The 17230-nt window shown below is 40.6% G+C and overlaps 2 protein-coding genes across 6 annotated transcripts in view; both read right to left on the bottom strand.

The window, feature by feature from the left end:
- B3GALT5 (beta-1,3-galactosyltransferase 5) overlaps nucleotides 1-1463 on the bottom strand; it is a 35447-nt gene extending 33984 nt beyond the window's left edge. For 2 of the 3 annotated variants that reach the window (XM_071811215.1, XM_065861768.2), the window contains exon 1: nucleotides 1088-1463. The gene's annotated coding sequence lies outside the window, so the exon portion shown is untranslated. The remainder of the gene's footprint in view (nucleotides 1-1087) is intronic. The other variant, XM_071811229.1, reaches the window with a different exon arrangement.
- Nucleotides 1464-3492: 2029 nt separating this feature from the next.
- The window catches only part of SH3BGR (SH3 domain binding glutamate rich protein), a 28426-nt gene continuing 14688 nt past the window's right edge, over nucleotides 3493-17230 (bottom strand). For all 3 annotated transcript variants that reach the window (XM_071811203.1, XM_065861899.2, XM_071811205.1), the window contains 4 exons: nucleotides 11964-12101; nucleotides 7379-7408; nucleotides 5247-5375; nucleotides 3493-3985 (listed from right to left, as the gene is read on the bottom strand). In XM_071811203.1, coding sequence (XP_071667304.1) covers nucleotides 5289-5375; nucleotides 7379-7408; nucleotides 11964-12101 — 255 coding nt within the window. In that variant the 3' untranslated portion in view covers nucleotides 3493-3985; nucleotides 5247-5288. The remainder of the gene's footprint in view (nucleotides 3986-5246; nucleotides 5376-7378; nucleotides 7409-11963; nucleotides 12102-17230) is intronic.

Here is a 17230-nt window from a genome sequence, read left to right as displayed (position 1 = left end):
TGGAGGCACAGCAAGCATTCTTCAAGGTATTTGACATCAAAACACAAACTTCCAATCTGCTTTCTGAAGAAATTGTTATCTTGAATTTTCAGCTTCCCAGATTGTTTGTCAAGTGTATTTCAAACCTTCTGAAGTAGTCAAAGGATGCAGATACGTAGTCTTATCTCCTTTAAGGCTGATGTTCTCTCAGTAAACAGAAGACTATTAGCAAGTCTTATTATTTGGAAGGCAGGTAAACAGATGTGGCAGCTGGAAAGGTGACCAGAGACACTGACCAGAAGCTAGTGCTGTACTGGCAAAACTAGTCAACAGTTTAATTTCTCTCCAATGAATTTCCCTTAGAGTTTTCTTAGGAGAAAACCTCCTACACAATTTGTTGACTCAAAATTGCTTTCATACAAGAGAGAGCACAGCACAGGTCATCTTCTGGACCTGTTATTCAAAACCCTGCCTTACCAGTAGTAGAATGAAGCTCCTAATATTTCTTTTCCTAGAAAACAAGCCATTGACTAGCCTCATCTATTTAGTTGCTTTGTCATGATAAATATAGTGGTTTCTTTTACACTTCAGCAGTCTGTCAAACTTGACAGTCACTTTAAAGTGCAAACAGCCACCATCCCATGATATATATGGATCTCTGTGAAACATAGCTTGAAGCCTTTCTATTTTTAGCTTGTTTCAGTATATTAGAAGCTCCTAGCATCAATTATCCAAGAAAATACTTTACATACCAAAGTGCCACAAAAAGCTGTGCGCTCTTTTGTGTCTAACTGTGGTGCACTGGAATAATTTTGCATCCTCAGTTTCTTGAAGCAAGTGAAATATCAGGTACCGGGTGCATCCATTTAACTAACTGCAGTTGTTTTCTCCCAGTAAAATACAAATTATGTAAAAATGCAGACAGGATGTTTTCAAATGCAAATAGTTCACATATTTGTGCTGCTGTGCTGTACTAGAAGAGACTTAATTCTTTTCCTAGTCACACTAAATTACTGCAGAAAGTATTAAGCTTATGTAAGCAGAATTAGTGTGATGGCTAAAATCACCGAGCAGTGGTCAGCTTTCAGTTTATCCTTCGCATACTCACAACCTCCTTTTGTCTGGCAGAAAAGATGATCAGCAGATGCTGGAGAGCATTGTCCCAAGGCAGGCACCAAGGAGCTGTGCTGTGAGTAGGACCATCCGCTATCCCGTTTGCTTTTTTACCACACACTGAGCACAACCTCAGTCACCAGTTGAAGACCAGGGGAGTGCGTCACTCCTCTACGGGAGGCTTAGCATTCCTCACATTCCCGGACGGGCTTTCCAGATTATACCCTCTTGAGAAGATGGTTGCCATATTTCTGCCTTAACAAGTAATACCTGAATACGTGAGGTGTGGTGTTTTTGTTTCAAGCCCAAAGCCTGTGGCCCTGCCTGACGTACCGACTACTCTCAGACTCTTTGTTCTGCACAACAGAACCTGGGGTTCATCATCTGTGTGAAGCTCAGGCAGCCCAAGGGATATGTCAAGGCTTCTACAAACATGCTGGCCATTGCACAACACGTGCTCACTGTGCTGGATTTACCGCTTTTCCAGAGTCATTAACAGTTCTGTTTTCATTTTGTCTACCACCCTCAAAAGTCTAGGCTTTTGCTCAAAACTACTGCAGCGATGACTGGCACCCCAATTCAGCTGCTTGCAAGATGGGGAAGATTTTTCCCGGGAAGAGTAATCACCTGCAGGAACATAAGAAATGGTTAGATCAGTGTCTCACCTTACCTGGTACCCAGAAAGTAGAAATGGGCAATGCTATTTAGGGACAGCAAGTCTGCTGTATTCGATGTCTTCTGCCCCCAGCATCCACAATCCATTGGATTAGGGACACTGGTGGACACATTACAGGCTGTAGTAACCCCTTACGAACCTCCTGTTCCTGACATTGCCCAATATCTTCTTGGGCATCTTGACACTGTCAGTCCCTGTAACATCCTGTGAACAAGAAATTCCAGAAGTTTCTGACCCATCATATAAAAAAATACTTTGTCCCTTTTAAGCTGATCTACTAATTTCATTGCATATACTAGCTGTGTATACTTGTGAAGGGGTTTCGTTAGAAGGAGATATGTTGTTGAATTAGTCAGGCCCAAAGGAATCTCAAGGCCACTTTGAGATGCTGAGAACAGAATCTACTGTGAGAAAGAGGGGCGTTTCTTCACTAACAGGGCCTCAGCATGGCGTGAGTCGTCGGACCTATCATCGGTGGGGCTCCAGCGTGTGGACTGCCCATGATACTCATTTAGCGAATCCATGCTTGGAGCGTGGATTCGTGATTAGAGAATAGTTGCGTATATAAGGAGACATGTGTCTGTAATAAATGGCTTTGGCGTGATTCACATTGAATCGGAGTGCTGAGTCCTTTATCGTTCCAACATATACTAATTTTCGTTATAGTATTGCAGGATTTTTGACTAACAGCTCTGCATTCATCTTACTCATGGCCTTTATGATTTTTGTAAATGCCTTGGCTTCCTTTCCAAATTGAAGAGAGTTTTCAGTCTCCTCACAGAACAGCTGTTTCATTCTCTCTAATTGTTGTCTTCTCTGTATCTCTGTGCCACAACATCTTCTTTGAGCAGCAGAGACCAGACTGCAGAAAGTGCTCAATCAACTCATCAAGGCTTTACATGGCAGCAAAGTTCATGTCGTCATCCTGCATCCTGCCCAGCACTTTCCTGGGTCTTGCAGGGCTGCTGCATGTTGAGGTGATGATTTTGGTGAGCTGGAAGCAAGGACTCCAACATCCTTCCCTCGGCTGGACCTGCCAGCTCTGAGCTCGGCATCACGTATGAGCATAAGAACAGCCTAAAGAGTGCTGCGTCCCCATCCATCTTCTCCCAACAATTGCAACTTTAGATGTAGCATGACCAAAAAAATGCACCCATTCAGGAAACCTCCACAATTTTTTCTTTCATTTTATTTGTTCAGCTATTGTTCAAGTGCTCTCAATATAGGAGATCTGAGCTTGAAAATCCAGACTGTTCTCGATCAGAGTTAAACATAAACTTGTGGTTCCTTTGGAGATTATTTTGTCTATGAAGCTACGGACTACTTTGGCAATTAGCATTCTTCATCCTCTGCCTTCCTCTATAAGCAGTTTCTATAAATCTTATAAAAATTAATTGGACAAGAGACTGAAATCCAAGCTCTTTCCTCCTCAGCTACAGCATGAACATGTATTAATTTTTCCTGGCCCAGTGAATACGAATGTATCCATGAAGACTGACAATGCTTCAGTAGAAGGGACTGGGACATCGGTTGCCTTCAATGTAGGTTCTGTATCTGCATGTTGGACTCTTACACACAACACCAGAAACACCAGCAGGACCATGGAGGAACAAGGTGAAGGGCTTTGCACAGCCTACAACTGTAATGGCAGAGAAAATTTAACTTTACAGATCTTAGCACAGCTTGCTAGGGTTAAATTAATGCTCTTGCAGACAAAGAACAGATATGACAGAAAACTCATTTATTTAAACTGCTGTACAATGGAAATCTCAATCATTTTCAAAAGCCAGCTGAGGGAGAAGTGACTCACATAGCTTGTATACAGGAAGCCTCTTTGCAGTTTTCAGTGCTGAATTTCTTTTTCTCTGAATACATCACTTGTGTGAGTGCAGTTATCTGTTGAGTGGCAGCAATGTGTTTGGCAATATATAAACATGGAGAAAGACATGGTTCCTGCCCTGAAGAGCTTACAAACTAAATGTGACATGGACAATACCATTCCAACATATAACAATCTACTGAAATATCATCAGTCAGATATATAACAAGCAACTGGAATAACAAATATATATATAAAGGCCACAGATAGGTCAAAGTGGTGTCTTTGTTCTGTTATATATTTATATGTTCCTAAGTCTACAGGCATGAAAGGTAGTGATGGTTTGCTTGAGAGAGTGATTTTATTTTCTTTGGCAGGGCTGCTCCAGCTTGTGCTTCCTGAACAAAAATAAGGAAAATTAGATTAGAACTCAGTACTCCTGTGATTTTGCATGTCTGAACATGGGGCAACATTGGGATGAATTAATTCCTATGCAACAAAGGAACCCAGATTTGGGAGAGGTAGTGTGAAGGAAGTGATGGACTTTCTGTTCTGTTGGGACCCTGGGTCTCCACGTCAGCATACGGTTGGTGAAACCTATGGCAACTACTTCAGAGGCAGAGTTAGCTGGCAATCACACAGGTTCTAGAAAGAGCATATCACACCCTGTGTATGCAATCAGGAGGGAGTCCTGCCACCCATGGGAAAATCTACTGAAAACTACAAGTTTCTTGCAGGTTAATGGTTTTTCCTTAGTAAGTGGTTGTCTGATCTTTATTTCTGTGCGGAGGAGAAAAGACAGTAGGAAGATGAAGAAAACCTGAAAATAACATTCGAAACCACATGCTGACAAAACCTGAGGAATGCTGGATGCTCGTAAATCTATACAGGCACAAATTCTGCCTCCCAGAGGCTCCTTGTTTTGAGGTTTTAAAGCCATATTTGAACAAGTTTCTAAGGCAATCAGAGTGATTTTACAGTGTGTTGTATTTCTGATCAGGCTCCTCTCCACTTCAGGATAATATTTTTTTAACATTTCAATTAAATTTGAGAGAGGTTTTCATTTGAGACATGAAAGTCCTAAAAGTTTCAGTGAAATCAGTAGCTGAGTAAGAAAGGAGAGGGACGAATTCTTATCCCAGATGAAAGAGAAGCTGCCAAGAGTCTAACAGTTAAGTTTACTTTTAGTGCATCAGCTGGCCACTTTGTGCATGTATAGAGATCACTCAAGCAGCACACAGCAAGCTGGTTGCTCTTGGCACTGCTCGTATTTCGGGGACACAGCAGAGAGGTGGGGGCTCCCATAGGACAATTCTAAGGAATATGCCCAAAGCAGATAGCAGAAGCCTGGCAGTGAGGTGAAGGTTGTAAGACTGATGGGGAATGGGGCCTGGCAATACTTGGTGAATATCAGAATCACAGAGACAGCTATGTAGAAAAGTCAGATTCACTGGTGCCACAAAAATGGGGAGAACTAACAAGCTCATTAAGGGCAATAGGTCTGACTCACTATTATGTGCCAAATGCATAATACCATTTTCGGCTTTGCTATGTTCTTTCCATTCTTGTCATTGCATATAACAACAATATGTACAAAATTTTCCGGTTTACGTTACTTTACGAACATTTAGAAACTGTACTGGATATCTTAATAGTTACCTGAAAACCTGTTCAAGAAAGAATATGTCAAAGGGAAGTGTACTAAGACTCTTCTTGCTCCTCCACCTCTTCGTTTTCTTCTCCCTCTTCCTGCTTTTCTTCTTCCTCTTCCTGATTTTCTTCTTCTTCCTTTTTTATAGAAAATAGTTGTATTTATCAAGTAGGAATTGAAGAGAAAATAACCAGTCTTGAAATGTAGAGCTCTGCTTCTGTAACTGCTATGTTTCTAGTAAATGCAATATTATTAGAGCTTAAAAAACAGAACAGAGGAGCAATGTATAGAGCTTCTAATCTCACTATGCCAGGGCTCTAGCTTTGTGGAGTTAATAGGCAAGTGCTGGACTATAAGAACCCTCTTCTTAGAGAGGCCAGAACAAGGTACATGGTTAAGCTGTAAAAAGATGTTCAAGATCTAAATGAGTATATGAAATATGTGTAAATATTACAAAAGTTTGGTATTTTTAATTATACACTTTATTGGAGCAATAAACAGGTCAAGATTCATGGCATAGGAACTAGATTCTTAAATAACCTAAAAATCATTTGGAGTCAGTGTTGTATCTGTTTCAGAAGTTCTTATTTCTCTCTTTCATGTAGGAGAAATGGCACAATTTAAAGACAATAGACCTTTGCTTCAGTCAGCCAAAGGAAGTTATCTGCAAGCTAGTGTTTAAGTAACACAGCTGACAATCTGTGTTTATTATCTTCTAAAACCTAGGAAATGAAGCTTTAAAGTGTAATCCTACTCTGAAAAACAACCAAAAATTGCCTTGTAGGCTTCTCTGCTCATTCTCTTCCAGCAAACTCTCATTCAAAGGCATTCCTTCTGTGTGTATAAGCAAGCTTTATCTCAAAATGTCATACTTCTGTGTACTATCTAGACTGAAAAAGTTATGGAATTTCTTCCTGGCATAATCAACCAATCAAAGAATACAGAATTTGTTTTCAGTCTGGACCGCAGTTAGTATAGGAGCAGCACAGACCTTACGTTTTCCTCACAGACACACACTGTCTCTATGAGTCACATCCGAGTCACTCTAGTAAAATCCTTTTTAAACATGTGCATGGGAATGAACCTGAGATAATCAGATTCTTGGTCTGAATCTTTGTTTTTCAGGCAAAATCATTGCAATGAGGGGTCATCCCTACAAAACCAGAAATGTGATAAGAATGTCACAGAGGTCAGCTGGATTAAAAGAGGAATATCGTCTCTTTCAGCATCTTCCACCTGGAAAGGTGCCTTTCATTAGCGTTCTTTGAAACAGGGCCAGGTAAGCCCATAGACAAGCAACACCTCTCAGATACTAACAACTTTGGTTCAAAGTCCAAGTTAATTGCCTTTTACAGGAAAAAATGGGTATTTTTCTTGCTTGATGCAGTTGTTAGCAGTGCCGGGGTGCACTAACCAGTCGTAGACACCCTCGCCAGCCTCATCCGGAGCCCCCAGGCTTTGCCCATGGGACAAAGAGCTACGTTTCAGCTGCCAGGTCCACAATGTGCAGCTCTGGCAGCGGGTATGTGTATGTATACAAATGTATACATGCATGTATACACACATATACACGCATGCATTGCAGCTTGGCTATGGGAAGATGTGAATGTACCCTCTATTTAATTGCAGGTTGGCAGTGGAAAATAGCATAAAGTAATCATTAGTTTCACTGGGAGCGATGAAGAAATATTCGAAGCATAAACTTGCAATGCTGGCCAAAGCAGAAAAACATATAAGGGTCTTACAAATTCTGGCAAGGAAAATATTTCCCATATAGGCAGAATTGCCTAAATTTTCAGAATTACTCTTTCACACTCACAACACTAAAAACGTAACCAGCACGGTGTTCGTTAGCAATTGTCAAAGATACAGTTGCCTTGAGAGTCTTTGGAAAATTTGATTAAAGAATTTGTTAAAGAATTGTTCTTCCATTTACAGTTTTTAATGATGGAAGGCCTATCTTTGTTCCCAAACAATAAGACAATGAAATGACCAATAATTACCTCCAGCAGAATAGAACACTAGAACATTTAGTTTCATGAATAAAAATTTACTAACTTCTGAGGGAAGATATGAACCTGAAAAGGAATTAAATGCACACCAACAAAAGATGAAAGCAAAATGTTAAAATATACTATACCCCTGTTGCTTCATGTTCTTCCTTGTTTTCCTACATAAAAGATATAAAACAAAATGTTTAAAAGACAGAATATCCAAGGTCATACAGGCAAAACACAGCAGAAATTAAACACTGAATTCAGGAAAATTATGTGGAGTTTAGTAGACTTATTTTGAGATAATATCCTCCAGATTAACTCACAAAGCACATTTAAGCTAAGCTTTTACTTTGAAAAAGGGCTATAAAATCATTAAATACAGCTCCCTTTTCCTCAGTTACTTCAAATTAAATCTGCTTCATTGGCAAACAAGCATTTGGGCAGGGATTTTGTTTAGTTTTTTTCAGGTGGGATTTTTTTTTTATTATTTTTTGGTAACTATCTGATCTGCAAAATGAAAGTTAAAACAGAATTATACAGAGACTTATCCATGTTATATATCATCAGTCAGAATGCGGTTTGCAATCTGTTAACTGTTGTTGGCTGGAACAGATGCCTTGGCTCAACAGTGCCGGAGGACAAGAAATAATATAAACCATATAAGCTGGTTTTAGACTAGTTTGAGCAAAAATGATGGAGAAAAGAGAGATAAAAGACAAAAAATATATATAAATACGCAGTGAATACACTTTAATGTTTGACACCAAGCTGGTTATTGGAGAGAAGAGCTAATCTTACAGAAAATCCCAGAGAAAGGGCAAATGGAATAGTACCATGCAGAAGGCATGAGTGGTTGACAGGAGTTTGCAGAGAATGAGTTGAGATAAGGAAGTTGAGTTGCAGTGCCAGGGTTTGTACATGGCCTGGTGAATTGCTGAGACAGGATTCAGACTTGCATTATAGTACAATATTTTAACAAATTTCTAAAATAATTCTGCCCTGAAGTGAGCCTGATCTGTACTGCAAATTGATTTAACTGGGACACTACTTACAAAATATCCTAACCCCCAGGCTAAAATCTGAAGTTAAAATCAGATAGTAAAAATAAAGAAAAATTGTTACCATCCCACTTAGTGACCAGCAGAGCCCTTGCTGTGCCACATGCAGAGAAGGTCACAGTCTTTTCCTCAAAAACAAAGGGACAAAGCAAGAAAAAGGGATACTATATCCAAATGAAATGGTTCCCCAGCATTCTCTCTCAGAGGATGAGAATTAGGAATGAAAAAAAAAAGATTAGGAGGAAGTCAAGGATAAGCTTGATGAAGCGATTAGGGAAGGAAAGTATGCAACAGGTTTAAGGTGAATAAAAATTCCATAATCTAAATAAATGCTAGGGCAGATGTCCCTTGCTGCCCCAGGCTGGAAGCTGTTCCTGTTACTTACTAATGGATCTGTGTGAGGGACTTTCTACTTCAGCATCTGCTCCGGGCTTGTGTGAACAAGGGGGTGGAGTTGTGGAAGCCCAGGCAGCCAACATGAGATGTGTGAAGAACAACCTGTCACACTGTGCCCTCACACTATGCCCTCATCCCTGCCCCTTCCAGAAGGCAGCTGCTGACTTAAGATATTTTTTTCTCTGAAGGCTGGGGTCTGTCGCTGGTTTCCTCAGGGTCGTACCAGCCTGAGACAAAAAGCTGGAGCTTCTGGACTCCCGTATCCCCCAGTGAGGGGAGCAGAAGAAGTAGGGGAGGGCTGCAGCCCCCACATTGACCATCAGCTGCCATTCCTGCTACTGAGGCACTAGAGGAGCCTTCTGGAGTCCAGGACCCTCTGTGAAGCTCCACAATTGAGACACCCACAGTTTATTTTGTTATCTGTCTTCTGATCACTGGCAAAGATTGAGATATCTTTAATTTGCCAAGATTCTTCTAGAATTTTTCCATAGCACTGGCATTTCTCTGGCAAATCACTGGAGAAGAGCTGGCTTTTTACACCCTGCATCAGAGAGTCGTTTTTAAGCTGGTTTGAAACTGAGTGCTAAATAAGGCCAAAATTCCAATACTAGATTCCCACTAGTATATTAATGCAGAAGCAGAACATAAAACTATGATGTTTGAATTATGGCATTTTGATTTGAGGGTTTGTCAAAAGTGTAAGTTGATGCTCTAAAAGAGACCTGACTACTGTTCAAAAGATGCAATTTGTTTGGCTGCCAAACACAGTGGGCCACTGAGAAAAAGGTCACCCTTTCAGAACCCAGTTTACAGAAGCCAGCTCCTAACAAGCTAGAAGAAAAAAAGCCACGGGATGGGGAGCACTTGGAAAACATGTATTCAGTCTGACCAAGCACTCAAACAAGATGTGCTGGGCTGCAGAATAAGAGGAAGAGAGTGAAATACTGAAAACACTGTGTTGATACTACATATATCTTTTAGGACCTAACATCCAGTGAAGATACTCCAATGGCAATCTGACATTCTTTAAATGTACTTAACTTCAGAAAGTCCTGGCCAGGTAAGGAAATGTTATTCTAATTTTCTTTCATAAGGATAAAATGAGATAGAAACAAAAGGTGGAATTCCTCTCACTGCAGCTGCCTCAGAGTCATTCTTCTCATCTAAACTTGTCCTTTGTGTGCTGTTTGTAGTCAATGAGAATACCAGAATTTCTACAGAATGATTCATGCCCTCCCAGCAGAAGCGATGATTGGGATGAACTGTGGCAAGGTGGACAGATGCCACATCACTGAAGTGATTTGTCCCAGGTGACATGGGAAATGGGTGGTGGAAGAGGGTGAAAAATGTTTTTCGTGCATCCCTAGCAGGAGCCACTGGTACCTTGCTGCCTGCAATGGTGAGTACGAGTGAGACAGGAACAGAAAACAGTGCTTTTATTATTCCCCCAGGAGCCAATATACACTTGACACCATGAAGCTGAGTATCAGTTGGATGATTTCAGGAAGACTTTTCTCCTCCTTATGTAAGATCATTTTAACACTGCCAAGACTGTGCAGGTGAAAGGGGAGGATTTGTAAGACTAAGCATATTTTATGCCCTCATAACCACAGAAGAACCTGTTCAAACACACTATCTTGCCTGCTGCTTTCTCCTCTGGCACTCCCCTCCCTGTAAAACTGAAGGAGAATATATTTTCCACTTAGAGGCTCCATCCATTCTGTGAGAAACGGAGCAAGGTACTTGTTGCATAGGAGTGGTATTGCATTATGTCATTACAAAACCTCTCATACACAGCTGCTTGACACATTTGCAGACATGTTCCAGCATTCTGTTCTCATTTGAAGAACATTACAGCAGACGGCCAGCCAGAATGGCAAGTAACCTAATCCAGCCAGGGGATGCACTGCAGTTTTATGCGGGGCTTCTCTTCAGAGCTGAGGAAAAAGGCATGTGATGGCACTCACAAGCCAGCTGATATTTCTAGAGTCATGAAAAGTGCTTGGATATAATTTAAGGAGAAATTTCAGTTCCCACTGAGGACTGTCTCTCCTCCTCGCCATTTTAAAATATTAAATGGGACTTGCCAGCGTGTTAGACTTGCATGGGGCTATGTAAAAGGGTGCTTTTCCAGCCTAACAACGTCTGGTTCAGTCATTGTTAAAAAGGGTAATGGGAAAGGCTTACAGAGAGCTGTTTCCTCTGGCAAAACCTCACAGCTAGATGGGAAAAACAAAATCGTTTTGGTCTTTAGTGAAAGAGATTATGCATTTGTGACAGGTATTCCACTGGGACCATCAGATCTCCAAACCACAGAAAAAAACAAGTGTAAGTCCTTGATCCAGCAGTAGGCCTGACTTTTTGGGAAGAGAGTCACCTGACACTGCAGCATCAAAATAAACCCATCTTTAAATGCCAAAGTGTCAGAGCAGCAGGAGAAATAAAGCAGCTGGATCCCTATCTCCAGACACAGGATCCATTTCTGCTTAGTGTCTACTGGGTCTAGAACCTGTCCAGTAACATAAACATCCCACTGAGGAAGAGACCAGCACGTAACAGAATGAGCCCCTTTTGCAGGATCCATCTACCCTTCAACAACAAGGACTTCACTGATGTTGGCTAACTGCAGGATATTATACCATGGAATTAAAGGAACTCAGATGGCTCCTTTCAAGAACCTTTGGCACTGTAGTTTGTGATCTGCCCATGTGACTGTAATATCAGACCGTGATGCAGCCAGAAAGGATAACAACGGTCTTCGTTTCTGTACTGCCCAGGGGTTTCTGCATGACTTGGAGAAGACACTGTCAGACCTGGCTTGCTGCAACAGCAGTCAATGCTGGTACGTGACAACAAACATTAACAGATAGATTTCTGAGCACTTCAGATGCTGGTCACGGATAGCAGCAAATTTTCCCACACAGATAGGACTCAGATGTCTACTCCTAAATTATTCTCCATATCTAGAGTTTGGTTCCAAATGAACATAAACAAACAAAAAAAAGGTGCTTGGTAACAAGAGGCAAAAAGAGCTGTTAAATAAAGACAACTCCTGTTATTCAAGATTCAAAGATTCGGAGCAAATTTCCCTGGAGTTTTATCTAGGTTTCATATCACCATAATGTCAAATAAAGTGTATCCAAAAGACAAGCAGGATCACACTGCAAATCAGTCGTCCCACCCTGAGGCACACTAGGAGGGGCTGTGGGTTTATGTTTCATACTCTTAGCACAGGTAAAACCTTCATATCACAAGGGGAAAAGGGAAAAATTACCTGTTGATCTTCTGATGGTGACTGAGCAGACTGAGCCTCTTCATGAGCCCCTTCATCAGCCCCTTCATGAGGCCCTTCCTCTGCCTTGTCTTCCGTGTGTGTTTCATTTTTGTCTGTGGCATCGGATTTTTCATTCTCCTGACAGCAAAGGAGAGGTCATTGTCAGCCTCATGGCACATAAACAACAACTTATTTCTAGAAAACTCTTGACTGTTTTGGGAGACATTTTTCTAATTTCACTTCAGCACTCAAATGAATATATACTTTTAGACATTTTCCTGTGAAAGGAACACTTGTTGGCATGTTGATCTGCTGGTAAATGCATGGGTTTTGTGTAGGGAAAACATGAATTCAAGTACTTCTTCCTCTTCAGAGCATAGTAGATTCTCTAACTTTTCCGTGTAAAGTTTAATAGAAACTGATGCTCACTCTGATGGCACATTCTGGCTTCAGAAAAAAAAAGAGAGACTTTTTTGACAGCATGCATTCCAATTTAACTTCATCAAGAAGCTACAGAAAAACTGAATAGAGGATTTCATTCATAGTCTTTTAGCTTTCTTGTTTAAAATCATCAGGAAACTGTTCCTCAACTCACACACATATCTAGCAAATCTATTTATTCCAGCACCATGAACAATCACATCCTAGCAGGCTCTTTATTTTAGGTCCTATTGCACTTGCAGCCAGGTAGCTGTGAAAGGTCACAGTGGATCACACACTGTGTCAGATAAAAGGACACCTGTATGGCCTCAAGTGGAATAACAGAAATAGGATGAAGTGCAAAGTCACATTATTTGGGACAGGCAGTTCTGAGACAGAGATTAGAAACAGATATTTCTACTGCATTTTGAGAGCTTGTTAGTTGGTGATCATCGAAGAAGAAAAAGATGGATGTATTTAAATAATCACAGAATAACTGAGCCACGAATGTGATGCGATGGTGACAAAGGTAATAAATGTGAACTTCAGACATATGAGGTGAGGTAGAGCTGGTAGAGCTGAAAGCAATTTTTAATGTCATTGTATAAGGCCAAGGTGAAACCTCCTCTAGATCGCTCTGTACCATTCCAGTCACTCAGGCTCAAGAAAGAGAAATTCAGACTGGAACAGGTGCCCTGGGAGGCTGCAGGAATATCTGAGGGAGTGGAGAGCTTGTCTTATGAAATGGTGACAAAAAAAGCTTCATTACTTTAATCTATTGAAAGTAATGCTGTGAGGGGATATGACAGCTCTCTAAAAATAGACCAGAGTAAACATCAGGGAGGGATAGGATGAGGAAGAGCACTGAGGTAGATGCAAAATGCATACAAATCAGCTGTAAATAAAATTTCTAATCAGCAGCATGACATTTTTGAAGATCTTTCTAATAGAAAAGCAGAGGCTAAGGACCTAATTCATTAAAAGGGAATCTGAACACTTCTGAAAGGTGCTGTCTGATGTGGTTGCCTCCAGCAACAGAGAATTAGATTCAGGGGAGGTCCTGTCCTGTGTCATCCTAAATCCTACAATTTTCAGCCAGAGAAACATGTTCCGGATAGAAGACGAGCTCCTTTATCAACCCTGTGACCAAGTCCTTACAACTCATCCACCTGGCTGGTTTGGGTTTTATTCTCCTTTTCCGTAGTTTCATTTGTCTCTACAGTTAAACAAAAGCCTCCAGTCATGATCCCCTGTTCTTCAAGCTTCACAAGTCCTCCTCCAGTGTCCTCATCACATATGATTTCTTCAGGCAGTGTACTTGGCCTACAGAAGCATTACACTAGCATAGCTACCTGGCTTTTAGCCTCAGAGCAGACTTGGGCGAGCACTGACTCCGGGACGTTTGTCCCATGATGTGGTGTGCAATATAAGTCATGCCTTCCTGCTGAGATGCTCTGCTGGATGGGCACAAAAATGATAGAAAGTCAGGAATGTTTGGAAGCAGATATCACAACGGAGTGAAGATGTACAAAATACTTCTGCAATTTTAGCTTTTTCCTGAAATTTCACTGTCTGTAAGACTTGGTGCCCTTTTGGCAATTTTCTCCTGAAATCATGGAAAATATGCTTTATAGGTAAAGAACTTGTAATGAAAAGAGAGTGAGCACATAGGTTCATAAGTTCCCCTTCCTCTCCCAGAGAATAACAACAACAACAACGACAAAAATTCGGCAGCCAGCATCACTCCCCCAGCAGCCCTTCCCAGAGCTGCCCTGCCTTCCTGGCAGCAAAAGCCTGTGCCTGCTGCCTGGTGAGCTGGAGCAGGAGGCTGATCAAGACTCAAGCTTTAGAAATAAAAACATTTCTATCTCACACAATTTGCACACTCCGTTATGCAGCTGCATTAATGTTTTTGCCAGCATGTGGAGGATGCTTGGGGAGAGGAATGAGCAGCTGGCAGTGAGCAGAAGGAGCCAGAGGAAGGAGAAGAGACCACTTTTTCTGCAATTCTGATGTCAAGTACACATAAAACTGTGGGTTCACTGCACTCTGATGCTGGTGGCATCGATATTAAAAATAGATCTACAGAGACATTTGTTCGGCTTAATTTACATCTTGCTTTTCTCTCACAAGATACCAGAATATTTGAGGATTAAAACTTGTAGTAACACAGACATACATTGAAATTCTCTTGTGCAACATTGTGTTTATACATTGTTTCCTTAAGCAAGTGATAACGTCCTTACACATACTTACTTTGTAGCAATTCCTAAAATGAAAATTATCGTGTTCAAGAAAACTGAATTGGTTAGATATTTATTTTCAGCATGTATCTTAACATTCCATTTTAAAATACACATACTCAATATTTTTGGCAGATACATAAAATACATAAAAGTAAAGTGGCATTCTAATTAAAATATGCCTATTGTGTAAAACTATCTTAGATGAATCACATACTTACTCAGAGCATAAGGCAAGAAAAGTTGTGGCTGAAAGAGCTCAACTCTAGAAGCAGTGTGTTATCAGCCAGTATACACGCACACACACATACAGACTCCTTGTTGATTATATGGAGAACTGTGATATTTGGAATAGCATTGTTACACTAGCCCTACATAGCAACACAAAATTTGATTTTTAAAATGATGTTCCATTCATAAAGTTTGGCTGACCAGTTACTTTTCCTTTAAATAAAATGCACATATTTTAAATTAGTAGAAGACTTCTTCAACTAAAAGGCTAAAGCTCAAGTATCTATGGATTTGGGGATGTCAAGATCATGAATATTAAGACCAAGAATACTAAGATTAAGGACTTGGGTATATACGAGATTTGAAAATGGATCCTCAGCTCAAATAAATCAGCTTCAGAGAGCAATAAATGATCTTGCTACAAGCTACTGTCTCTCTGGACTTCTGGGAAATGGAGACAGTATTCCACTGTAGTTAATAAAGTTGTCAAAAAAACCTTTTTGTTCCTCAGAATAAAAAGTAATTAGTTACCTGCATTCAAACCTTGCCAAGATACTCAGAAGGTATAATGATGCAGCATTCTGTTTGACATCTTAGTTTAAGTAACAGACATCTCATTTGTAGAACAATGTACCTGTGTCATTTCAGGAAACCAGCGGTGTAGCCAAAGCTACTAATGGGACGTTCACACAAGACCAGTATTTCAGAATATTTTCAAGAATGTTGAGAACAGTCTCAGACTAAGCCTAAAAAATGATGGGGGCTTCAAAAAGAAACATACCCAACTTTGGGGGCAGTTGAAACTGACACACCTGACCCTATGTACATGTGTATACTGTTGGCACATTCACCATTGTTCACCATTCGTGCCACTAATCCAAGATTAAATAGGATCATGTAGAAATCTGTCACTAATTTGAGTGATCTTTGGGTCAGGCACAAAGTGTAGCTGTCCTTTAAATCCCAGTGTGCCATGGAACACATTGAGAAGTTAGAAGTATCTAAGATCAGATATTCCTTCAGGTGAGAAGGTTTTTAATATTAATAGACTAAAGAACCTATTAACACAAACACTATGCCCTCTTCTTCTCTTAGGCATAGAAAACCGTGCAACTCACCCCTGTTAAATGATGTTGTAGAAAATATGATAACTAGTATGAGGAGGAGGCAACAGGAGAGAGAGGATGATGTGAGCTAATTGATCCTTTCTGAAATACCAAAACCAACAACTGATTTCCTGTAGTGTCACTGAGTTTTATGGCCACATAGCATCCTTTAATGACAAAACCGTATTTGGTATATAGGAAAAAAAGTGTGAAGACCTTTGCCCAACTCCCACAGTGTTCTAAACAAACAGCATTTAGATCTTGGGCACTTCCACCAAGATCTGCAGAAGTTTCCATATGTCATCCAGGCATCTAAATGTTTCATTGTATTGCATCCAAGAACACAGTGACGGCCACAGCAGTTGTCCATCTGTATGGTGGTACCTGACCAGATCTCTTAGCAGAGGTCCAAACAAACCCGGCTGCAGGGAGGAGCAGGTCCCTATTTTGGGAGCTGCCCCTCAGCCTGTTTCCCAGCCAGCCTGATTAGCTTTGATGTTGATTTGCTATTTCTTAATGAAACAATTACAGTGTTTTTTTGTAAGTAATAGGATACTTAAATAAGTGCATGAAGACTATTTTGCATGTGTGCTGCAGATCTAAGAAGGATCTTCATATCTGTGTGTATTCAGAGCTTCTTCACATGTGTCTTACAGTTAGTCTGCTCTTTGATGTGTCCTGGACATGTCAGACTCAGCCTGTAAGTGCAGATCAGTTTGCACACTAGGCTCTGGCACTACCAGAGCTCCAATACCAGGCAGTAACACTTCAATGTAAAGCCTGGTCAACTAGATCTGATCACATGTCATAGACACCTAAACCAGAGAGAATCCAGGGCTACAAAAATGTGAATTTGCAAAATTGAAACATGTATTTTGCACTCAGCAGGTTAACATGGCAATTAATTTACCAAGAAGTATTTTGTTGGAAAGTTATAATTTGCTGAGGTAGCAGCAAAAAGTTCCTCTGCTTGCTCTAGAAAATACTTCTAAAATAGCCCTGGGTCAGGATGCTAGTGGGTTGTGCTGTGAAACATCTTCATGGTCATTAAAGAGCTTCTCTACTGCTAGTGCAATATGAGACAAAAGCTGGATGGAGTAGGAAGAAGAATCTCCTGAGGCAAGAGTATAAAACACATTGTCAGCTTCATATTATTTTTTTATAATGACTCAGTGAGATAAAAAATACTAGAAAGCAAATGCTTACTGACTGCACTGTGGTGTTTCCATGCTTTATAGTTTGCGTATTTTATAAATTACCACCACGT

The sequence above is a fragment of the Patagioenas fasciata genome, chromosome 1 (assembly GCF_037038585.1).
Source record: "Patagioenas fasciata isolate bPatFas1 chromosome 1, bPatFas1.hap1, whole genome shotgun sequence".
In the NCBI taxonomy this organism is placed as follows: domain Eukaryota; kingdom Metazoa; phylum Chordata; class Aves; order Columbiformes; family Columbidae; genus Patagioenas; species Patagioenas fasciata.
Note: the sequence above shows the minus strand (reverse complement) of the source record. Positions and strands in the feature narration are given on the sequence as shown.